Raw genomic sequence first — 23,753 nt, forward strand, 5'->3', positions numbered from 1 at the left:
TTTTGAACCAGTCCATTGTTCCATGTCTGGTTCTAACTGTTGCTTCTTGGCCTGCAAACAGGTTTCACAGAAGGCAGGTAAGGTGATCTGGTATTCCTGTCTCTTTAACGAGTTTTCCACAGTTTGTTGTGATCCGCACAATAAAAGGTTTTAGCAGAGTCAGTGAAGCAGAAGTAGGTGTTTTTCTGGAATTCTCTTGCTTTTTCTATGATCCAGCGGATGTTGGCAATTTGATCTCTCGTTTCTCTGCCTTTTCTAAATCCAGCTTGAACATCTGGAAGTTCTCAGTTCACGTATTGCTGAAGCCTGGCTTGGAGAATTTTGAGCATCACTTTGCTAGCGTGTGAGATGAGTGCAATTGTGCAGTAGTTTGAGCATTCTTTGGCATTGTCCTTCTTTGGGATTGGAATGAAAACTGACCTTTTCCAGTCCTGTGGCCACTGCTGAGTTTTCTAAATTTGCTGGCATATTGAGTGCAGCACTTTCACAGCATCATCCTTTAGGATTTGAAATAACTCAGCTGGAATTCTGTCACCTCCACTAGCTTTGTTCCTAGTGATGCTTCCTAAGGCCCGCTTGACTTCACATTCCAGGATGTCTGCTTCTAGATGAGTGATCACACCATCGTGGTTATCTGGGTCATTTTTTTGGTGTAGTTCTTCTGTGTATTCTTTCCACCTTAATATCTTCTGCTTCTGTTAGGTCCATGCCATTTCTGTCCTTTATTGAGCCTGTCTTTGCATGAAATGTTCCCTTGGTATCTCTAATTTTCTTGAAGAGATCTCTAGTCTTTCCCATTCTGTTGTTTTCCTCTATTTCTTTGCCTTGATCACTGAGGAAGGCTTTCTCTCTCCTTGCTGTTCTTTGGAACTCTGCATTCAGATGCTTATGTCTTTCCTTTTCTCCTTTGCCTTCTGCTTCTCTTCTTTTCTCAGCTATTTGTGAGGCCTCCTTGGACAGCCATTTTGCCTTCTTGATCCCTGTCTCCTGTACAGTGTTACGAACCTCTGTCCATAGTTCTTCAGGCACTGTCTGTCAGGTCTGATCCCTTGAATCTATTTCTCACTTCCACTGTATAATTGTAAGGGGTTTGATTTAGGTCAGACCCGAATGGTCTAGTGCTTTTTCCTACTTTTCTTCAATTTAAGTCTGAACTTGGCAATAAGGAGTTAGTTCATGATCTGAGCCACAGTCAGCTCCTGGCCTGTTCTTGCTGACTGTATGGAGCTTCTCCATCTTTGACTGCAAAGAATATAATCAGTCTGATTTCGGTGTTGACCATCTGGTGAGGCCCACGTGGAGCCGTCTCTTGTGTTGTTGGAAGCGGGTGTTTGTTGTGACCAGTACGTTCTCTTGGCAAAAGTGTGGAAGCTGAAGAGAGGCCTGTGAGGATTAAGCTCAAGGTGCTGGCAGGGCCGTGCTCCCTCCGAAGGCTTTGTGGTGGTGGTCAGGGGGGGTCCTCTCCCCTGCCTCAGCTGGCTTCTGGCGGCTCCCGGCCACCCTTGCTGCACCGCAGGCTGTAGACATGAGGTCACTCCGGCCGTATCATTCCTCACGTCATCACACGTGTCTGTGTACCTGTGTCTCTTCTTAGGAGACCAGTCGTCACTGGGTTAAGGGCGCACCCCACTCCAGACATCGGTTGCTCCACACACCGTTAGCTCAGCTTCTGGGGTGGATGTGGCTGTGGGAGGCGTAAACCGTGCGTCCCAGTGCATCTTCACACCCTCTTCCCATCCGCTTGCCATTAACGAAAGCCCAGGCTTGAGATCTACAGAGAGGTAAAGACCTGGAGCTGGAGCGGGGTCTTGGAGGCAGTTCGATGGGGACGTTCTGCCCGTGACAGCTGCTTGTCAGGTCGGGCCCACCCTGTCAGGGTCCTGCTTCCTTGTCTGCTTGGGGAGCAGGGACTGTCCAGCTGGCCCCAGGCAGTCCCATGACCTGCCGTTCCAGTGGCCTGGGGGGACCGCTGCTGGAGAGAGATGTGAAACAGGGGCCCTTGGGTCTGCAGGGGGCATGTCTGACACTCCGAGGAGACAGCTGCTGATTAGAAATGAGAAATGGTTTAAATCGGATCATAGAGAAAGTGGATTAAGTTGTTAAATTGGCTTAATAGCATTTGCTCCCAAACAAAAGCTAATCCACTCAGGTTTGGTTCTGACTGGTTCTTGTGTCAATGAACACAGATCTGTGCTCTCCTGGACGGAATCTCAGGGTCCAGCATGCTCCTCTGTGACCTCAGACTGCTCCTCACCCTAGAAACCAAGGCTAAATGTTTCTAGTCATTCCCAGGAAAGATACAACGTGCTCAGCCCGCCCCCGCTCTCTGCTGGGACAGAGCTCTGGCACCGGTGCTGCATGGCACCGTGTGAGTCAGGCGGCCGCAGGGGGAAGGTGACCGGCACAGCTGAAGCTGCTTCTCCCGCGGGCCGGCCGGCAGCATCTTTCCTCAGACGGGTGGCACATGGCTGGCCCTCGGCTTGTGTCCATTAGGGCTGGTGCAGGTTGCTGGGGGCTGTTGACAACGTGCCGTGTTCTCAGCACACAGCCCGTGTGCAGGCCGTACCCGTGGGGCTGTTTCTTGGCATAAGTGAGCCTCTGAGTCTCAGGCACACCTCGGTGGTCCCCGGCTCGGCTGGGGCTGCGGGAGGACGCAGCAGGGCCTAGGGGTCGTGGGGACTCGTGCTCGTCAGTGCCTGCGTGACTCGGGCTCGTCAGTGCCTGCGTGACTCGGGCAGGGCCTCCTCTCAGCCTCAGTGTGCCGGCTGAGGGTGGGAATAGTAGGACCTGCGCTGGAGGTGGTCCCGGGGGTCCAGTGAGGCTCACACATCCGTGTGTAAAGCAGGACCCGGGGAACAGCAGCGCTTAGTGCGAAAGCTCCAGGCTGAAGAAAAGGAAAAAGTCTGAAAGGGAAAGCATCACCAGAGCAGAGTGCTTGTTCCCTCGAGCGTCGTGACAGACACGCAGGGTGCGGCCCCGACCCCCCTGCTTGCGGAGCCCGGCCGTCAGAGGATGCGCTCAGCAGGGCCGGGCTTCTCCCTTGCCTGGCTCGGGCTGCCTGGGCCGCTGAGCCTCGGTTGCCTCCCATTGCCGCAAGCCCAGCGGCTGCTCGCAGGCGGCTCTGCGGGGTCTTGGCGCGCCTGCAGCTGCTGTGCACAGGCTTATGGCTCAGGGGTGGGGTGGGGGGCCCAGCGATCAACAGACCTGGCTCCTGTCAGGGTGTGCGCAGCCTCTGAAGGTGGCTGGAGCTGTCCTCAGAGGACACGCCCACACGCCCAGGTTCTCCACCCTCTAAATTTCACTGTTGCCTACTGGTCTGTGAGGGCTTCCCAGGGGGCTAGTGTTAAAGAGCCTGCCAGAGCTGGAGACAAGAGGCACAGGTTTGGTCCCTGGGTTGGGAAGAACTCCTGGAGGAGGGCTTGGAAACCCACTCCAGGCTTCTTGCCTGAGAATCCCATGGACAGAGCAGCCTGGCGGGCCACAGTCCATGGGGTCGCAGAGTCAGACATGACTGAACGACTTAGCACGCACAGCCCTAGTGGTCCACGTGCGTCCTCCACAAGAGCTGACTGACTCCGACCTGTCTCAGGCCGTCTCAGGACCTGGTTTCGGTGCTGGCGGGACCGAAGCCGGAGGGCTGCCCAGCAGAGGCTGCAGATGGAGCGGGCAGTGCGGCATTACTGCCGGAAGCTGCTGCAGGAGGCCCTGGCCCGGTGGAAGGTGCACCATCAGGGCTGCGTCAGGAAGAGGGTGAGGCAAGGGGCAGCTCCACAAGCTCCCCAGTGCGGCTGGGCTGTCTGGGCCAGGAGACCGTGCTCGGGCGAGGAAAGGCCTTTCCTGAAGCACTCCGAAGCAGCCAGTGTGGATGGTGGTGGCTGGGGTCCTGTGGGTGCAAAGCTGCCTTTCTGGTTGGTGAGTGAAGGCTGGGGAAGCAGCCTCGGGGGCCTGTCCCCCAGGTGGACAGTGGCTCGGCAGAGAACCCGTTCAATCTGAACCACGCCTGTCAGCGCTGGGCGAGCTGCAGAGCCATCTGGACACCCCGTCTGTGCAGGAGGCCCTTGGCTTCATCCAGGACGACTCCTGCTGGTGGGAGGAGGTGCCAGTGGGCCTGGAGTCCACGCTGCCCTCGGGGGCTCTGGGTGTGGGCACCTGCCGGCCCCAAGCACACGGCCCACAGCCCACTGCGTGCTCTCTCCCCAGCTGCAGCAGAGGCAGGCCGCCCGACTCCTGGCCCAGATGCTTAGCCGGGCTTGCTTCCACCAGTGGAGACGACAGGTGGGCGTCCTGGAGAAGCCCCCTCCCAGTCCTGCTCCCTCACGGGCCCGCTCCAGTTCGTGTTGGTTTCACCCTCTTCCTGGGGCTCCCCCAGCCCCGCCAGCCACTGCCCAGCACTGCCAGCTTCCTTCCCTGGGAACCTGTCGAAGGCCAAGTCCCTTCCTGCAGTGTCTGTGGAAAAGATGTCAGGGTAACGTGTAGAAATTGATAGGAAACGCACTTTAGGTCTTCACTGAGGCTTTGCTGAGACACCAGGCAGACTGCGTCCTGTGTCCCACCCGCTGGCCCTTCAGGGGTCCGGTCTGTTTCCTCCCCAGAGTCCGGAGTCCTGCCCCCTGCTCCTGACCCCAGAGCTCCTGGCCATTCTTTCCCAGGCAGCTTCCTTGATGCCCAGCCTCAGGGCAGGCAGGGCCAGACCCAGCTGGAGAGGGATCTGAGGGTAACAGGCCGCGTGAGGGGGTCTCCCTGAGGGGACACTGCCTTTCTGGCCCGTAGCTGCTGGACAGGAGGCACGAGCGGCAGCACACGGCGCGGGCCCTGTGGTTCTGGGCCTTCTCCCTGCAGGCGAAGGTAACGGGATCCCCGTCCCAGCAGAGGCCACAGCCAGTGGGAGGGGGCCTCAGCAGGAGGCTGGGCCTCACCTCTCCTCTCCCTGGAGGCCTGGGCCGCCTGGCGGGGCCTTGTGCAGGAGACGAGGAGGAAGAAGGCGCGGGAGGAGCAGGCGGCGCAGGTCTACCACCTGCAGCTCCTCAGGGAGGGCGTTGAGCGCCTCCTGCGTTTTGCAGCTGGCACGAAGGCCTTCCGGCAGCAGCTGCACGCCCAGCAGCAGGTGCAGGTGGGTCTGGGCTGTCCCCACCGCCCCACCCCCAGCCCCGTGGGGCACGGGCGGGCACAGCACCGCCTGACTGGAGGCTGGTTGCAGGCGGCCCACAGTCTCCACCGCGCAGTGCGTCGCTGTGCCACGCTCTGGAAAGAGAAGGCGCTGGGCCCGGGCAGGGAGCCGCAGTCCCCTGTGTCCACTGAGCCCAGCAGAAGAGTGACGTTTGAGCGTCTGCTTCCTAGCCACGTTGCTGCCGGGGCTGGCGATGCCCCCCTGGAGACTAAGAGGCCACCAGCTCCTCGTGGGCTTTGGGGAGCCTTGGACGGCCTGGCATCAGCCCCTGGGGACCCCCAGCTCCTGGAGCTGTGAGTAGCCCGTCCCTCACCTCCTCCTGCTCGCCTCCTCCCGGGGCAGAGCTTGGACAGTATGGGAAGGACACTGGGCTCCGGGGTCACGGCCGAGCCACTGGGAACCCCCTGTGCAGCAGAATCCTGCCCCCGCTTCTGTGGGGCCCTAACCGGGGCTCAGCCGCTATTCCTCCCAGACGGGCCCCAGGCGGCCCCTCCTCACCAGACCTGGTGGTCTCCCCACTCCTCCTGTCGTAGCCGGGAGACGGGTGCCCTCTGGGACACGCCGGCCCCGCACGCTGCGTTGCTGCAGTCTCTGCCTGGCTCCTGGGAGACACGTGAGTGGGGCAGCCGCAGGCAGCAGGCTCCTGGAGTGGCTCGTCCAGGAAGGCAGCTGGGGTGAGGGCCTTCCTCACCTGGCCTCCAGTCTCCCCGAGGGATTTCAGGGGTCGGGCTGGATGACTGCACCCACAAAGTCCCAGGCCCTGGGCAGCCTGGGGAGACTGCCTGTTTCTTCCCAGCAATGTTGCCCGTTGGGCACGGAAGCAGCCGCGACGCCCAAGCTTCCTGGCAGAGCCCTTGCAGAGCCGGGCGCCCCTGGGGTGCAGCACCCGCAGCAGGCAGGGGTAGGTGCTGCAGTCCTGGGGCCTTGGGGCCTGGCCCCCTCCTTCCCGCTCCTCTGGGGGCACGGCCTGACTGGCTCCTCCCGCTCCCCCCTCAGGTCCCAGGCCCTGTGGGAGTGCGGCCTACACCAGGTCCAGCCAGTGGGCCCCACCCGGTCAGCACTGGACCCAAGCAGCCCCCTGCCATGCGCCTCTGGCCTGAAGCCGCCGCCCACGGCGCACCCCAGCCCAGAGCTGCTGCCCCCGTCCTCCTTTGCACCACGTGGGGCCCAAGTACCCGTTTGGGTAAGACCCCCGGGGCCTGTTCTGGCCTGGCCTTTGCTGCTTTCTCGCACACTCGGTGCTGTAGCCAAAGCTGTGCTCACTGCCTCGGGAGACGCACCCAGTGTAGGGGCCACTGTCCTGGGGACACGGCAGGGAGCGGCCCCCGAGGCCCCTGCTCATGACACTTACACGGAGGTGGAGACCAAAGGACACCCCACACGCACAGAGGCAGAAGCTGCGGACCAGGGAGGGCCATGCAGGTCCCAGGGAGAAGCTGGACGTTAGGTGCGCAAGAGGCTGTAGACGCGGGTCCAGCAGCAGGTGCTGTGGCTGGGACGCGGCGCGTGGACGCCGTGGGAGGCAGGGCAGGCAGGGCTCGCGCTGATGGGTTTGGTGAGAGGGAGGGAAGGAGTCCAGGATGGTGCCTGGGTTTCCAGCCTGAACAACCAGGGGAATAATGAGTTCTTTTACTGCGAGAGGGAAGACATGGCTGGGGACCCAGGTGACGCATGAGGAGTGAGTCCTGAACCTGTCAGGTTTGAGATAAAGCAACAGATGGAGCCTGGCCTCCAGGAACAAGGTCAGGGCTGCAGATCAAAGTTGACAGTTCGCAGCACAGGTTGGAGGTAACCCCCTGAGAACCGAAGGGGTGACAGGGAGGAGGGGTTGCGACTCTAGGGCCTGTGACCTGAGAGTCAAGGAGTCGGGACGGGGACGTGCGGAGGCGCGTGTGCCCTGGGCTGGCCCCGCGGGAGCTTGTGCCGGAAGGGCTGCGACCTGAGCCGGTGGAGGGAGGGTGGGAGCATCGAGTCCTTCCAGGGGCCGGCGTCACCAGGAGGGAGGGGAGGGGGACTGGAGCACCTTTCTCAGGGAAGGGGTGGAAGCTTGGGACAGCTGGCAGCGGCTGCTCCAGTGGTGCGGGCCCTCTGGCGGGGTCGGGTGTAGAAGAGGGCAAGGCCAGGGGAGCTGGCCCCAGCAGGCGCAGGGAACCCCGGCTCCCCACCTTCCGCTCACTTCCCTGGTCAGTGTTCACCTCTCCTTTACAGCGACCAGCCCAGCCGGTGACGCCTGGGCTTCCGCCCCAGGCCCCTCTGTCCCTGGCCGGTGTCCCCAGCCCCCGCCTGCTCCTTCCTGAGGACTTCAAGGGCACCAGGCCTGGGCCTGGCTCTGACCCTGCAGGTGTTTACCGCGGGCCTGTCAATGCCTTGAGAGGGGGCGCCCCTCCCAGCAGCTCGGCTCATCCTGGACTGAGCCAGGAAGCTAGCCGAAATCAAGCCTGTTCCCCTGTGGGCACTGGCCACAGCGACGTGGAGGCTGAGCTTGAGGGCATCCGGCAGCAGCTGCAGGACTACCAGACCACGAGGCAGAACCTCAGGTGAGACCACGGCACTCGTGCCGCCCCACCGAGGGGACCAACTGGGGCACTGTGTCTCCGGGGACAGCCCCACAGGCAGGCAGAGCAGCTCCCCGCTCAGTCCAGCTCGTTTAGGTCCAGGGTGGTCTCACCTTCAGGGACCTGAGGGCGTAATGCTCAGGAGGAGCTGAGCAGAACTTTACACCTAGCTCTGCCCCTGGAAGCCAGTGGTCTGCCTGGTGTGTTGTCACTCATGCGGGATGGTGCCCTGCGTGTGCCCTCTGGGTCCACGGCCAGCCTCCCCCACGCCCGGGGGCCTCCACATGGGCAGCAGCCTTGACTGGAGGGAAGGGCTTGGGTCCCCCAAGGCCTGCTCTGCACAGGCTGAGGATGGTCGGGGAGCCTCTCTGCCTCCGCCCAAGGCAGAAGCGGGTGTGCTTGTCCCCAGGCTCTGCCTGGGCAAAGCCAGACAGCAGTTGCCTTATGCCCGCAGGTCCTGCCAGCGGCAAGCACACAGCCTGAGGCGGTGGCTAGAGCTGAGCAGGGAGGAGCCCCGGGCTGAGGACCAGGAAGCTGAGCAGCAGGTTCAGGAGGAGCTGCGGAAGGTGAGGCGCGGGCGGCTGGGACGGCTCCTGGGCTGGGCTTCCTCTCAGCTGGCCCCCCGTCCCCCCAGGTGGAGGTGCAGATCCAGCAGCTGGCCCACGAGCTGCAGGCCCGGCGCCAGCCCGTCCACACCTGCATCGCTCGGGTCCAGGCCCTGCGGCAGGCTCTGTGCTAGTCACCACGTCCAGGAACAGAATGCAGAGCAGCAATGTTCTTTAGTTTATTTCAAAATGTTGCAATTAAATGAATCACTGTTCAGAAGTCTCCCACTTTTCATACAAAAATACTGTGCTACTGATACAGTTGAAAAAGTTCAAATGGCTTCTCCTGCAGGAGAAATTCACAGCATCCCCAGGAAACATGAAACTTGGCCCTCCCCCCGCCCCCCTCAGGACCTCGTACCTGTTAGTATCTGTTACTTGGGGACAGGTTTTCTAGGCACTGACAGCCCCCTCCGTCACACACCAAAGACATCAACAAGGCTCGTTTGTTTCCAGTGTAAGCCCCTGATCAACAGCAGCAACTTCTGCGTATTTACACAGGCCTGGATGTAGGGAGGGGACACAAGCGCGCCCTGGTCCCAGCTGGGCCACCACTGCAGGGGGTCGATATGGGTCCTACCAGCTCCAGGTCACTCGCCAGGGTCTGCAAAGCACTGAGCCACCAGAGGCCACCCTTGGAAGCTGCTGGCAGAGTCTTGGCAGGTGACGTGTTCAGTCTCAAGTGCAGAGAGAGAAGGCAGCCTTTCCCAACAAGCAAGGTGGAGCAAACTCGGGGACAGAAAGCAGCTGCAGTACCGGCCCCGGTGTGGGGCCCACAGTCAGTGCCAGGAGGCACCTCACCCTGTGCAGGGGAAGCAGAGGCGGAGGCCAGAAAGCAGTGACAAGACGAGCAGCAAGAAGGTACCTTAACTACCGCTTATCTCAGAACGGAAACTGGGACCAACCGAACGCTCGGCCGGGAGGTAAAAGAGCCAGTTTTTCCGAGACGTTAAAAAGTCTCCAAGAGGGACTCCATCACCCTGGCCCAGGCTTTCTCTTGGGGGGGGGGGGGGGGCGCGCGGCGGTGACAGCGGTGTAGGGCATGATGGGCTCTGACGACCTTGTCTGCACCCTGGAAGCAGGGACGGAAGTCACCCAGGTCCTGCCTGGTCAGACCCTGCGGTCCCCTCCCTAGACAGCCTCAGAGGTCCCCTTGAAAAGACCCTCAGCAGCCGCAGCCATGCAGGAGGCTCAGAGGGAGCCCAGAGCCTCCCCGAATCGGATCTTCTGTCCTGCCTGCAGGCTGAAGTTGAAGTCCTTGGGGGCCTCGAAGATGAGCACAATGGTGGAGCCTAGGTTGAACTCGCCCAGGTGCTCGCCCTTGCGCATGGGAATGCCCTCCTTGTTGGCGTGCGTCACGAAGCTGAAGTCATTGTAGGAGCCTTTGCTGTACCGGGGGCTGTTTGTGTGCAGGTCCTGGGAGGCGGGGACAGAGCATGTGGGCCATGGACACAGCCTGTCCCCCACCCTGCTTGGGAAGGGAAGTGGGGACAGGAGCTCGGGCCACGGGCCAGGACTGCGCTGGAGCCCCTGATCTGCTGTGACCTGGGGCCGGAGGGACTGGAGGAGCCGGACCTGCCTGTTCCCCTGTGCCCGTCACACACTTGCCCTCCAGCAGCACCCGGACCCAGGCTCCCCTTGGGTTTCCAGCAGAAGCAAGTGCCAAGCAGGGAGGTTAATTCCCTCCCCCTGCAGCCACCTCTAGACCAGGGTGGGGGACCTGCCTTCTTAGAAATCGCAGCCCCAGCAGCTCTGGCTGCACGGGAGATGGTGCAGGGAGCCCAGAATGGCCCGGCCCTTGGGCTCTAGTGGGATCTGCTTACCCGGTCGAAGTAGATGCGGATGGAGCCCACATTGGTGGCCCCCACGGCCGTCAGCGAGAAGAAGCCGTGTTTCCAGTCCCCAGTCAGGACCACCCGCTCATTGTGGCAGAAGAGCTCCTTGATCCAGCGGGCCATGCCGGGGTTCACGGACATCAGGGAGCCTGTGGGTCAGACACTGGTACTCCCTGGCCGGCCTGCCATTCCAGATGCGGGGCAGCTGGACCCCAACCTGCACCCCCACACGCAGCTCTGCCCCCAACTCTGGAGCCCACGGCCTCTGGCAGGAAGAAGCTGAGGCGCTCGTCCGAGGCCCGCGGGGGCAGCCGGGCCCGGCCTACCTGGGAAGTGGCGCCTGTGGGCGACGGTCCAGTCAGTAGGGGAGTGGAAGCAGTGGTAGTCCCCGGGGGCCAGGTAGATGACGCAGTGGTAGAGCTCGTTCCCCTCACGCGTGACCAGCTGGCTCCTGAAGGAGCTGTGGCGCACGGCTGTGGGCAGATGCGGGCCAGCTGCTCAGAGCCCTCTGCGCCGCCCGGACGCCGGCTCCAGGGAGGCCTGAGTTGCGGGCAGAGGGTCCCCTGTCCACAGGCCTCCCTCCCTCCCCACCCCTCCACCTGCTGGCACCCAGCACCACGGGCCAGGACCCACCTGGGGGGAAGGGTAGGTCCTCTGCGGGCGTGCGGGGGCCCAGGAACGACTCTAGCGAGTAGGTGACCCCCTTCACCTGCTCCACCTCACAGTTCTTCACCTGTCCGAAGTTGAGGATCTTCCCATCTGAGGGGCTGATCTGAAAGGGTCAGGAGAGGCTCGCTGCAGGGGAGGGTGTGGAGGACAGGGCCAGGCCCCCCTGGGGGTCCAGCCTGGAAGCAGTGCCCAAAGGCACCGAGGCGGGTCGCGGGTCGCGGGTCGGGCCTTACCACACTGTGCAGGCCACACACGGGCCGGGCTTGCGGCTTCAGCTTGCGCCGGAAGAACTCGCTGAGGTTGCGGTAGTGGTGCAGGTCCTCCACAGCAGCCTCCTTCATGTTCACCCCGAAAGTCCAGATGTACAGGCTGTAGACGGGCCTGCGCAGCCAGTGTGGCAGCTCCACTTGGTTGAGGCGGCCCCAGGCCCGCGACAGCAAGCGCGTTGGCACCGACTTGTACAAGGCCACCTGCAGGTCCCGAGGGCAGGTGAGTGTGCCATGCCGTGCACGCAGCCCCAGGACCCCCCCCACAGGGACCAGCTCTGAGGCCCGAACAGCTGGGACCCTCAAGGGCTTTGTGACATGGTGGTCTCTCACCAGGAACCAGACTGAGCTTCCAAGTCTCTACACACAGTACTGGTGGGGCCTCCGCAGTGACTCACATAGCTCAGGTGTCAGCCGTTTCCTGCAGTGTTCCTACCCCGTTTCTTGGATGGGGACGGGCATACAAGGGTCAGATGTGGTCACACAGGTTGCGGTGGGCAGTGCTGCGGGTGTACCAGACCAGCACAGGAGCAGTCGGCTCTCGGTGGTCAGGCACGTCCACACTCCCAAGTGCACGTGCTCAGCCTGCCCTGAGCACAGGGGCTTTCGGGCAGAAGTGCCGGGCACTGACACCTCTACTCCAAGGGCCTCACAGTCCACACAGCCGTCCCTGCTCGAAGCTCCTCCAGGAGAGGGGACTGCACCTCAGTCAGACCCTCCAGCCCAAGCTCTTAAATCTGAGGTGCTGTTGTGGGACCTGCTTTAACTGGTGGCTGCTGCTTGCTGAACGATGCCAAGACACCAAGTCCCCAGGGTGCAAAAGCAATTCCACTCCCAACTTTAAACACCTCTAAAGAGGCACTGAGTTAGCAGCTCTTAGCACTCCCAGCTGATACCTATGTGTGGGGGTGGCCCAGGGCTGCCCTGTGTCCCTAGGCCAAATGCGCAGTGCCCCAAAGGTACCCTCAGCTTCCAAGCCTGGCGACACCCACCGGGCTGCCCAGGGCCCTCACGTAGCCCTGCTGGGGGCTCCTGGGTCCTCAAAGGCTTCCCTACCCAAAGAGGGCACACAGGCTCTTGCATGTATGAACTGCCCTCTCGGGTTCAGAAATTTGATTCTTCTCAAAATCACCTCTAAGCTCTTTTCTGAGGCACAGGAGATGAAACACACCCTCTTCTGAATGCCCAATGTGGGTTCTTTCCAGAAACAGAGCACTGACATGGCAGGAATGCAGGCAGAGAGAGCAGGCCGCGAATGACGGGCCTTTCCCGTCACCTGTCCACAGCCCACATGGCCACCGACCAGCCCAGCCCCTCCACCAACTCGCCTCCCAACAGCATCTGTTGAAGGGCTCAGGCCCCGCAGCACCACCTCTGCCCAGATAACTGGGCAACCCCCTCCGGCCTGCTGCGGGGAGGCAGGGCCGGCAGCCCCCGCACACTTACCCTGCTCACAGGCCTCCATCCCACCCGGCTGAGGGGCCTGAGGGCGCCGAGGGGCAGGAGGTAGTAGAGGACCGCCAGGGGCCAGGAGCGCAGTTTCAGGGCGGGTTTGGACATGCAGCTCAGCTGTCCCAGCCTCCGCCTCAGGGCCAGCTGAGGGAAGTGCAACCTGCAGGGCACAGGTCCGCGCACGGCCGCGGTCAGCAGGGGACCAGGGGCCCCACCCTTCCCGCCCTCGGTAAGCTCACCTGCCTCTCCATGGAGCCAGTGACACTGGCCGGACCCCCTCTCACCAACCGCACTCTGAGTGGGGGGCTGGGCTGCCTCTGTCGGCGCTCACCTCCCAGTCTCTACCTGCCTGTCAGCTGAGATGGCTCAGAATAGCTTCTCAACCTGGCAGGGGCCCTGTCTCAGACCTTGGGGCCGAGCACCAAGGAGGCAGTGTAGACAGCGCCCGCTGGGCGGTCCCCACCTGCCTGAGGCCGGCTCCATTCACATGGGCTTCAAGGAGAGCTAGGCTGAGCCCCCAAGCCTCTGGCAGCACAGGATCTGAGTAAATCTCTCCATGGACCAGGCCTCTTATTTCCTCACCTGATACGGGATTGGGCCTGGTAAGATCACTCACACACACACACACACACACACACACGTGCAGAAGCACGCAGGTGCACACACACACCCCTCACGGCTACTGCTCCACCCACCCTGCTGTCCAAGTCACCTCAGGTTCTCTGCAACAGTCCAGAGGGTGGTGGCGCTAAACTCCCTACCAACCCTCAGGCCTGCTGGGGCCACACACACCTGACCCAAGCCCCTCCTTCCAGTAAAGGTAGGTGGGCCTTCCCCCGACCACACCAGCCCCAACTCGGTACTGTCAGCAAAGGCTCAGCTTCAGGGGAGCCAGAGACCGGGCTAAGTTCTTCCTGAGTCGTGACACCGAGGCCCAGGTCGCCGCGCCACAGACCCAGGACCTAGATGCTCTCAAGGCCCCAGTGTGGGCTTTAGAGACCACTCTACCACCCCACTCGGAGAATGTCCTGGTGCCTCGGTTTCATCAGGAGGCTCCATCTGCGCCTGAGCGCTGTCAGAGCAGCGCGGTTCTCTGCCCCCAGCTGCTCAACAACCCAGGGAACAAAGGCAGCACAGCTGATACGAAAAGCAAAGAAGACGGAGAGCTGAGCCGAGGGCCAGGCCTTGCAGCTCAGCGGCGGCCCTGGAAGCGCTGCCTCCGCACCAGACCCTCCGCGATCATTCTCTCCCATCCCTTTAAAAAGGCCCACGAAATGGGAAGGGGCCAGGCCAGGCCGGACGCATCACTCCTCTACCCCGGCTTCCTCCCGCCCACCCTGCTCTCTGCAGAAGCGCGGGGGCCAATCCCAGAGAAGCTGCGCCCAAGCGGGGCGGGGGGCGGCGTGGACACCGGACCAACAGCCCGCGGGCCCCCGCCAGTACCTGAAGCGGGCTCTCGGACTCGGCCCCCCCGGGGTGGGCCCCTCTAGCCGCGGGAGCCGGGCCCCTAGCCCCCTGCCGCCGCCACCACCTCCGCCGCGGAGCCGCCGGACGCGAACGCGGACCTTGCGGAGGTCGGCGCGGGGTGCGGCGGGGTTAGGCCGCGGCCGTGGGCATCTCACCATTTCGCCGCGCGGAGCTCGGGTCCTCGCCGCGCCTCTGACTGACACATGGTGGGCGGCGCAAGGAGGCGGGGCCGGCGCGCGCCTTTGTCTCTCCTCCTTCCTCCCTTCCCCCCGGGGCCGCGCTGTCACCGCTCCTCGGCCCGAGGTGGCGGCTGGGGGGACCGCGCCCCGGCTCGGTCCGGTCCGAAGGCTCGGGGGCGCGGGTGAGACGTCGGGGCTGCTGCAGAGACAGGCGCGCGTCACGGACCTGCTCGGCCCGCTGTGTCCCTGGCCACCTGCCCACTCCCGGCAGGGAGGGGACTCGGCGCCGCCGGGCCCAAGCGGAATCCGAGCCCCGCGCTCCGGGCAGGCACCCAGGCCGGCCCTGCCGCCCCTCCCTCGCCGGGACCTGACCCACTTTCCCTTTCAGGTGACAGAGTAGCATCTGAGGGGTGAGGGCGCGGCGCTGGGACCCGGCGTCCGGCCTGCTCTGGCTCTCCCCGCCGCCCTCCTCAGAAGAGGGGCAGCCGGGCGCCCTCGGGGAAACCCGCCGCCCCGCCCTCCCCTCTCTCCCGGGAGGAGCGGCACCGTGGGGCGAGGGCGCCCGGCTCGCAGCCAGCGGGCAGGGGGGGCAACATTCGGCAGCCCCGAGTCCCGTCTGCCCAGCACACTGCCGACCCGCGAGCCTGGCGGCATCTTCACAGGAAGACCCACGGGGGCCCAGGGCTGCTCCCGCCCGGCTACCGAGCAGGGGCAGAGCAAGAGGCCCCAACTCGGCTGGACGTCCGCCGCCCTGGGCAAACCCACCTCGCTCAAGGAGGATGGGCAACTGCCGGCTCCCTGGGTGTCCGCGGCCATGGGGCTGGACCAGGCCGACTAAGGTTTGGACGTTCAACTGGATTTCCGCCCCATCTCAAACCAGGACACCCATCTCCCCAGGCCACCCTCCTGAGTGGCCAGAGGGTGCCCACCCAGATTTCCTCTGCCCAAGGGCCAGGCCCAAGCGGATGTCCTGCCCACCTACGAGCAAGCCCGCCCCACCTGAGACCCCAAACTTGCCTGCTGGCTCCCAAGAGAAGCAGGCCCAGTGGGGAGATGGGCAGTTGGGGTTGAGCATGGAGCTAGGCTTCAGGACCAGGTTCACCACTCGAGCCCCACCCCCCCTAGAAAACTGGATTCATGGCGGGGGCTGGCGAAGTCTTGTGGGCCTGGACAGGAGCTAGACGTCCTCCTGGCAGGACCGTCACCGATTCTGCATGTTTGTCAGGCACATTCAGGAGCCCACAAACAAACCCAGCTCACTCCAAAACGACAGGCCCTCAAAGCAGATCCCCGTGTGTGCCTTTGCGTTGCATCCTCTCCCAGAGCCTCCAGTCCAGGGGCTCTGGGGGGGTGGGGGGGGGGCAGCCCAAGGAGCTGCTATCCTGGAGGCACTCCAGAACTGCTCTGAGGAGCCCCAAGTCTGCATGCCTCAGTCCTGTCTCGGCCACTACTCTGCCGCCTTCTCTAAAATGGGACACTGAGACCAGGGTCAGATTTCTTCTAAATCACCATCGGTGCACCCCCAAAGGCCCCCAGGAAGCAGACACGAGTTCAGCTGTCCCTCAAGAAATGGGCCAGCACCCTCAAGCACCAACCAGCTCAGAGCTGCACAATGGCGGGAATGAATCCCTAGAGGTCACCCCTTCCAACTCAGGGCATTCCCATTTCAGAGCCCCACTAGCCCTCTGTGCCTACAGTGGCCTTTGGAGGCCAAGCCAGAGCCTTCTCTCCCTCTCTGGCTCCCTGAGTGCAACTTGGGGCACTCGGGCCTGAATGAGGACTCTGCAAGGAGGGCACCCGGAAGCAGAGAAGTACAGACACCTTCCCTCTCTCCCTAGAGTCCCAAGGACACTCTGTGGGATGAGATGGGGCTGGGACCAGTAGGAGTTCAAAGTCACTGGGCAACCTAAGAGCCAGCCATGCGGAACCTGAGGACACAGAGTGGCTCTGGTGGGGGAAGGGGACCATCTGGTGGCTGTGACCCTGGATGCCCCTGCCACCCTCACCCTGCGAGCTGGGAAAGGCAAGTCGCAGGTGCTGTCTGGGTCTCAGTCCCCTCATCTGAAAGGGGAAGGACCATTCCTCCTGGTCACCTGTCTGGAGACTCGGAAACCCGATGCCTCCATTCCCCCCAAAACCTTAGCGCAGTCTCATCCGCAGCCCTGGCTCCTGACGGCCCCCCCTCCCTTCCAGACCCACGCTCTGGGAGGATGGAAGGAACAGGGCAGAGAGGGCCCAACCCCAGGGCAGCAATGATGTGAGCAGGAAGGGCGGGCTCAAGAAGACCAAGTTGGAGGGGTTCACCTTTGTCAGGAGAGCTCTTCTGGGGTTCACACCCTAGCAGGGCCGCAGTGTCCCCGCCCACCCCTCACATCCTGCACGAGTCAGCCGGGGCCATGGTGTTCTGTGTGGAAAGCTCACGGGGTGCCAGACACCTGGCCTGAAGCCTCGGCAGGTAACCCCCAGTGCCCCCAAACCAAGTGTCCCGGGCCTGACTTGCGGTGCACACGCCTGCTCTGTGGGGTAGTCACAGGGCAGCTGTGTCCAGGTGGGGCCACCAACCATTCCTCCGCAAGTGCCAGAGCTAGAGGGGACGAAATGTCAGAAGTAGGGAACCAAGAAAATGGATTCTCCCTGTGAAATGGGTAAGCCATCTTGGGGAAGCCTCCGGTGAGAGAAGAGGAAGCAAAAAGAAAGGTCCAGGTGCGCCTCTTTCAAGGGAGGTGCGGGGAGGCGGCAGGAGTCGTTCTTAGCTCCCCTCAAGGAAAGGAGCCTGCTCCAGGATAGTCCTTGGCACCAGCGGGGAGTGGGGCTCTGGGAAGGGCGGGTTCACCCCCTCCGGCCCGTGGTCCCGCTCCCCTCCCCACAACTGCCAGCCCCCGGCAGCACTGAGGAAACTGGGCGCAGGGAAGACCCCGAGCAGCCCGGGTTTCCCTTTTCTGGGCTGTGGGGCGAAGAGATGCTTCAAGACGCGGAGGAAGTGAGCTCATCCGCCGGCCCCGTGACCCACCGCGTGGGGCCAGGGAAGCCACAGCCCGGTGAGGACCGGGGAAGGGAGCGGGGTGCTCCCCAGACCCCCGGCGGGAAGGGGCGACCACAGCCCAGGAGGCGAGGGCCCCCCCCCCCCCGCGCTGGGCGAGGCCTTCGGCCGCGCGCGCTCACTCACCCGCAGGTGGTCGGCTCCGCTCGTGTCCGCGCCGCCCGCGCGACTGAACTGCCGGGAGGCGCCGCTCCACGGAAGCAGGGGGCGGGCAGGGGGCCGGGCTGCAGCCGCTCAGGCCGCCGGGGCGGGGCGGGGGCCGGGCGCCAGGCTCGGCGGCGCCCGCCCGGCCGGGGTCCCTTTAAGGGGCGGGGCGGGGCCGCGGAGCGGCAGGCAGAGGGGTCCGCCGCCGGCCGCCTCCGGTGCGGGCCTCGCCCTCCGGCCACCTTTTCCAGCCAGCCCGCAGAGCTGACAGAAGGCGGCGAAGCCCTCGCTCCCTCTCACACCCAAGCCTGAGGACAAAGGCTGCTTCCCGCCCCAAGCCCTCTTCTCCAGGCAGATACACCCTGACACAGAAACCCCCAGTGCAGACCAGCACAGGAGGCCCAGTGGGCAGGGCCCGCGCCGCCCTGCCGCAGGCTTCCTCGCAGGGCTCGAGCCCTGTGGGGTGATTCTCCTCCACCTTCCTGCCCCACTGGATGGGGGGGGCCCAGCCTGCAGGCTTCAGCACCCTACCCGCCATGCCCACCAAAACCACTCGGTCAACATGGGATGGAACGAGCCAGTTTTCAGGGGCGCACCACCACCCCTACTCAGTCACAGAAAGCACGCAGGACCACCCCAGCATCTTCTGACCATGGGGAATTCACTTTCCAGAGCAACATTTAGAAGACGAGCCTCTTCCTCTTCAGGAAGCCTTAGGGCTTGTGAGGAGACGGGCAGGGGAGGCCAAGGCCGCCTGGAAGAAGGCGCAGTGGGACGCACAGCCCACACACCCCCCGCATCTTGATCCACCAAACCCAGGGCTCCGCGACAAACCACAGCCCGGGGCATCTCAGCGGGGAGGAGGGGGCGGACGGGAGGCTCCTCCCTCAGGGATTGCACCCAACACGACAGGGCGCCAGCAGGAACTGGGAGGCAGGGGAGCGCACCGGCATTCTCAGTGAGCCTCCAGGCCCCTTCTGAGCTTAGAGCTCCAACCAAACACCACTCACGATGGCATGACGAGGAGTTAAAGCACAGAAGATGCTGATACACAATCCTAACAAGAAAATTCAGATCCGGAAACCCGGGGAGACCATCCTGGCTTCCCCACAGCCTGCAGTGCACCCAGACCCGAAGCGAGGGGGTGACAAACGTGGCCCAAGAGCCCAGCGTTCCATCCTCCGAGCCCCTGCAGCACGGCTGCTCCCCACCGTCAAAGGGCCAGCTGGGCTGCTCCACGTGGACCTGCGCTCCTCTGGGATCATTTGAAACTCTCAGGCTGGTCGGTGCTTATTTAACGCGTAAACCAGCCCTGAGACTGGCGCTCCCGCTTTCTAACCTGCCCTCCACCACGTGTACCTCAGGAGGGAAATGCCTTCTGGACCATATTCCAGACAAAACTCAGCATGGTTTCTGGGACTAACGAAACCCCTTGGCAGTTGCACTCTCCCCGAATGAGGCCCCTTCGAATGGCCAGCCACACTTGGGCCTTCATGGCCACCTTGCTTGGACGCCCCTGAGCAGGAGTGCCACCTAGTGCCACCACAAGGTTCTGCAGGCCCCCAGCCACTGGGCCAGAGCGCCAAGGACAGCGCCCGGCCCCTCCCCACACCCTGAACACCGTGCTCTGCTGAGCCAGGGGGCCAGGGAGTGGCAGGTGTCCTCACTGCCTGGGGCTAGTGGAGGCCCCTGAGGAAGAACAGTGATGGCCGGCGTCCCAAGGCTGGCACAGGGAGCCAACGGCAGGTCATCAGCCTGGCAGGAGCCCGGCAGGAGCCGGGACAAGCACGGAGCGCCCTCGGGTGACTTCTTGATCCAAGGGCTTCTCACAGCCCTGCCAAATTCCCCCGTGGGGCTCTCCAGTGTTTCCTAGCAGTCCCACCAGCCCGATGACTTCTCTGCCGCCCAGAGAGCAAACAGGCTGCAGGGGATAAGGCAGCCCAGAAGAAAGCCCCCTCCTGCCCGGAGCCCAGCCTCGTCCATTCCCTGCCCCCTCAGGGCTCCAGGCACAGGTGCCCCCCAGGCTAGGGGAGAGGAAAGGCTGGAGGTCTGCTTCCCACCAACTGGACTGTCTGCCCATCTTAACATCCAGAGTTGTCTTCTCACCACCTGTGAGGTAAGAAGCAGAATAGCACTTACTGAATGCCCACCCCCTGCCAGCATGGGACCAGGTGTTTATACCTGTGCCATTCTTATTTCAAAGCAGCCTGTTCACAGAGAGGAACAATAAAGCTGTGACAATTACCGGAAGTTTAAAAACATGTAAAACAAGCTCCACACTGTCCAGGCTCCTGGAGGGAAGGAGATGCCAAGTGCAGGCGGTGGGTGGGGGACAACAGGCTGAGCCGGCTTTCTTTCTTTTCACAGCTGGAATGCCGCACCTTCCTTTTAAAAACACCAAACTGAGCCGGAACCAACGAATTGGTGTTAACACAGGGACTGCTCCCTGAGCACCCTGAGGCTAAGCTGAGACGACAACAAACTGCATCCTATGCTCCGATGTGGACTGAAGTGTGGAGGCATGAAGTTTCATTTCACAACGTCTGCAATGTTCTTTCAGTGGCTCTGAGGGGAGTCCACAGATGCATGCAGAAACCAAGCAGATACAGGAAACGTTCACGCCCATCAATCCAGTGCTCTTCTCTCAACTTTTCTGCCTTATTCAAATGCTCACAATAAAAATACTGGAAGACACTGTTTAAGCCACAGAAAAACTAAATTCTACTACTGGGGAGGAAAGCCCCGGACCAGGCTGGCACACAGTGCCTCTCCCGAGAACCCCTCTCTGTCCACACGGCAGCTCCTCGCCTGGTGGGAGAGGCAGCCGCCAACCACCACCCTGCACCTCAGCCCCATCTCCACAGAGTCAGCTCCTTGGTGCAGGAGGAGGACGTGTGCCAGCTTCTGCTCCAAAGGCCACCCTTTCCACCCCGCCCTCATGCCCACACCTGTCCTCAGGCCTGGTCAGAAAGGGACACCTCAGAAGTGCCAGAACCTGGGGGTGCGGAGGCTTCTGCCCCCAGATACCCCCCTGCGTGGGGCAGGAGCCCCTGGGGTGGGCACACCTATGTGCTCCCACCACATGCCTGCCGCCCGGGCCACCTGCTGGAGCACCTTTCAGCCTCTCGGTAAGAAGCACTTACGAAGGCCTGTTTCCCCGTTTGCACTTACGGAGACACGAGCGGGGTGTATGTGAAATTACAGCCGCCACACAGATGGCGCGACACTCTGGGCACGGGGGGCCTTCCAGCCCCGGGCAGAGCTGTCCCCTCAAAGCCACCTCTCAGCAGAGGCCCAGGGCGACCGCCCTCCTCCCGGAGGCCAAACACCAGGCCTGAGCAGCCCAAAATGATCAGGCTCTTTGACCCTGAACCCAAAGCTTTCCCAGGAAGGACATCACGAGCTCCTGAAAAGGCACTTGGGGAAGAGCCCTCGCCTCGCCCAGCCACAGCTCTGGCTCTGAGGGCAGGTGTCCTGCTCCGACCAGGGCCACAGGAGGGTGGGCTCCTTAGTCCGTGCCAGTCAGACTGAAATGTTAAGCTGACGAGTACACTGAGCCAATACAGGCAGAGAATAAACACGCGAGAAATGTTGATGGGGACTCACGCTCCGAGAAAAGCCGACCACAGAGCGTAATACAGCGCGAGTCCGGAGGCTCTTCATTCCCTCCCCTCCACCTGCTCAAGTCAGAGCTTACCGGGCGTTTTCCACTCCCATCCCACATCCAACCCAGCGGTGCGTCCCATGCACTCTCCCCTCACACATGCCCAGAATCGAATGAGGGACCCGGGCTGGGGGGAGGGGAAACTATCACGCACGAGATGAGCCCCAGGGATGTACTCCACGACGGGAAATACAGTCAGCAACTTATACGAACTGTAAATGGAGCATGGCCTTAAAACTCATGAATCACTGGACTGTACACCTGTAACCTACATTCTACAGTAATTACACTTCAATAAAAACAGCATCGAGTGCCTTTCCCCTCCTCACTGCTCCCACTCTGATCTGCTGGGATCCTGTCAGAGCCTCCCAACAGGTCCCCTAACCTGTCCCCACCGCAGCCAGGACAGTCGGATCAGAACCCACATCACTCAGGGCGCACTCAAAAGACAGGCAGAGCTGGCGCCCTGGGTCCTCCCGCCCTCTGGCCTCCAGCCACAGGGGCCCTTGTTCCCCATCAACAGTGACAGGCGCGCTCTGTCCAATCTGCCCGGAAGGCTCTCCCCGCCCCTCAGATGCCCCAGGAGCCCACACGGCTCTGAGCGGGCCCGCCTTCCTTCCTTTCCTGGTGCTGCCCAGCCCAAGACACTGTGCCCTGTACCGGTCTGTGCTTCCTCCGCAGCGCTTCAACCCTCGACATGCCCATGTGTGCCTGCTTCTTGTCTGTCTTAGCCCCTAATAAGGGCAGCTCTCTGAGGATGGGAACTCCGGTTCTCTTCACTAGCGAATCCCCTGCAGCTCAACAAGGCCTGGCACGTGAAGGAGCGCAAAGATTTGTGGTATGGAGTGAACATGAGAGGAATAATGTCTGTGACAACGGTTTCACTAACACCCACTGTGGTTCACGTACAACGATCCTATGCCTAATGGACAATGCCCATTACAGATGGCTACAAGAGGTTTAGATGCCAAACACACAGCACAGACTGCAGGCGCCCAGACCCTTTCAGACAGCAACTCCACACCCAGCATGCAGCCCAAGGGAAGGCCTATGTGCAAAGATTGGCTCAGCATTAATCACCGGTAAAAAGCACCCGTGCCCAGAATCCACCGCAGCAACAGAGTCACTTACAGTTGGTACTCACACGGAGTCTGCAAATCATCATGCTCAGTTGCTGCAAATGTGATTTCAGTTTTTGCATTGTTGAAATTCGCTGTTTGATGCTGGAATACATTCTTCAATGAGATTGTGTTATACGACATCGTAACATAATTTCCCGCTTTATGGTTTCTGTGCTAATGACTCACTGCTTGCTGTCTAGCTTACATTTATTTCGGACCATGGAAATGGTGTTACACAAAACGCAGATTCGAGTGATTTTCTTATTTGAGTTCAAAATGGATCTTAAAGCAGTGGAGAACACTCACAACAAAATGCATTTGGCCCAGAAACTGCTAGCAAACACACAGTGCAGTGGTGATTCAAAAAGTTTTGCAAAGGAGATGACAGCCGTGAAGATCAGGGCTGTAACGGCCAGACACTGGAAGTTGACAGTGACCAAGTGAGAGGATCATCGAGGCTGGTCCCCTTATAACTACGCAAGAAGCTGCCAAAGAACTCAGCGTTGACCATTCGACAGCTGTTCGGCATTTCAAGCAAATCGGAAGGTGAGAAAGCTGCATAAGTGGGTGCCTCATGAGCAGACCGAAAATTTAAAACTTATTTTGAAGTGTCATCTTCTTTTATTCTAACAACGACAAACCATTTCTCGATAGGATTGTGACATGCAACAAAAAGTGGATTTTATACGACAACCAGTGATAACCAGCTCAGTGGTTGGACCAGGAAGCTCCAAAGCACCTTCCAAAGCCAACCCTGCACCAGAGAGCGTAACGGTCACGATTTGGCGGTCTGCTGCCCATCTGATCGACTACAGCTTTCTGAATCTCAGTGAAACCATTACATCCGAGAAATACGCTCAGCAAATCGATGAGATGCACCCAAAACTGCAACGCCTGCAGCTGGCACTGGTCAACAGAAACGGCCCAAATCTTCTCCATGGCAACGCCTGACCACATACCACATGACCCATGTTTCAAAAGTTGAATGAATTTGGCTAAAGTTTTGCCTCATCTGCAATATTCACTGACCTCTCACCAAGCACGACTTCTTCAATCATCTCAACAACTTTTTGCAAGGAAAACGTTTCCATGACCAGGAGGCAGAAAATGCTTTCCAAGAATTTATCAAATCCTGAAGGACAGATTTTTACACTACAGGAATAAATCAATTTATTTCTCATTGGCAAAGTTGTGTTGATTGTAATGGTTCCTATTTTGATTAATAAAGATGTGTTTGAATCTAATTATAATGATTTAAAATTCATTATCTGAAACCGCAATTACTTTTGCACCAACCTAAAGATATGAAGTAGGAGCAGCTGCCCCTGGACGGCACAGGTACGAACTGCAGAGGGCCACTTATAAGCAGTGTTCTGAATAGACACGCACCACAGGACTATGCAAACGGAGGGTACGGAGGGCACGGAGCCACGCACCCCAGGGGTGGCCTGTGAAGTAACACGTGCGTTTCTTACTGCTGCAGGGACGGAGGCTGGTGCCTCCAAACTCTACATTGTTTAAGGGTCAACTGTATATCCATTTAAAAACAGAGATAGACAGGAAGTGAATACACGAAAACTAAAGCCCAC

The 23,753-nt window shown here is 61.0% G+C and overlaps 2 protein-coding genes and 1 long non-coding RNA gene across 14 annotated transcripts in view; 2 read left to right on the forward strand and 1 right to left on the reverse strand.

The window, feature by feature from the left end:
* SFI1 (SFI1 centrin binding protein) overlaps positions 1 to 8,547 on the forward strand; it is a 77,606-nt gene extending 69,059 nt beyond the window's left edge. The window contains 10 exon segments of the mRNA XM_042234079.2: positions 3,590 to 3,750; positions 4,201 to 4,275; positions 4,771 to 4,845; positions 4,934 to 5,110; positions 5,198 to 5,460; positions 5,964 to 6,068; positions 6,164 to 6,350; positions 7,376 to 7,704; positions 8,177 to 8,288; positions 8,357 to 8,547. Of these exon segments, the coding sequence (XP_042090013.1) occupies positions 3,590 to 3,750; positions 4,201 to 4,275; positions 4,771 to 4,845; positions 4,934 to 5,110; positions 5,198 to 5,460; positions 5,964 to 6,068; positions 6,164 to 6,350; positions 7,376 to 7,704; positions 8,177 to 8,288; positions 8,357 to 8,461 (1,589 nt within the window). The 3' untranslated portion in view covers positions 8,462 to 8,547.
* PISD (phosphatidylserine decarboxylase) overlaps positions 8,483 to 23,753 on the reverse strand; it is a 28,002-nt gene continuing 12,731 nt past the window's right edge. For 4 of the 12 annotated variants that reach the window (XM_042234084.1, XM_060401331.1, XM_060401332.1 and 1 more), the window contains 6 exons: positions 12,544 to 12,709; positions 11,065 to 11,301; positions 10,796 to 10,934; positions 10,489 to 10,635; positions 10,151 to 10,311; positions 8,483 to 9,743 (listed from right to left, as the gene is read on the reverse strand). In XM_042234084.1, the coding sequence (XP_042090018.1) occupies positions 9,519 to 9,743; positions 10,151 to 10,311; positions 10,489 to 10,635; positions 10,796 to 10,934; positions 11,065 to 11,301; positions 12,544 to 12,709 (1,075 nt within the window). In that variant the 3' untranslated portion in view covers positions 8,483 to 9,518. Of the gene's footprint in view, positions 9,744 to 10,150; positions 10,312 to 10,488; positions 10,636 to 10,795; positions 10,935 to 11,064; positions 11,302 to 12,543; positions 12,710 to 13,992; positions 14,395 to 14,571; positions 17,407 to 23,753 lie in introns of those variants that run through there. The other 8 variants (XM_027956816.2, XM_042234083.1, XM_042234086.2 and 5 more) reach the window with 6 other exon arrangements.
* LOC121816873 (uncharacterized) lies at positions 17,620 to 21,688 on the forward strand. Its single transcript, XR_006056591.2, has 2 exons — positions 17,620 to 19,495; positions 19,747 to 21,688. It is a non-coding gene; the product is annotated as an uncharacterized LOC121816873 (long non-coding RNA).

Source organism: Ovis aries, chromosome 17, assembly GCF_016772045.2.
Source record: "Ovis aries strain OAR_USU_Benz2616 breed Rambouillet chromosome 17, ARS-UI_Ramb_v3.0, whole genome shotgun sequence".
NCBI lineage: Eukaryota > Metazoa > Chordata > Mammalia > Artiodactyla > Bovidae > Ovis > Ovis aries.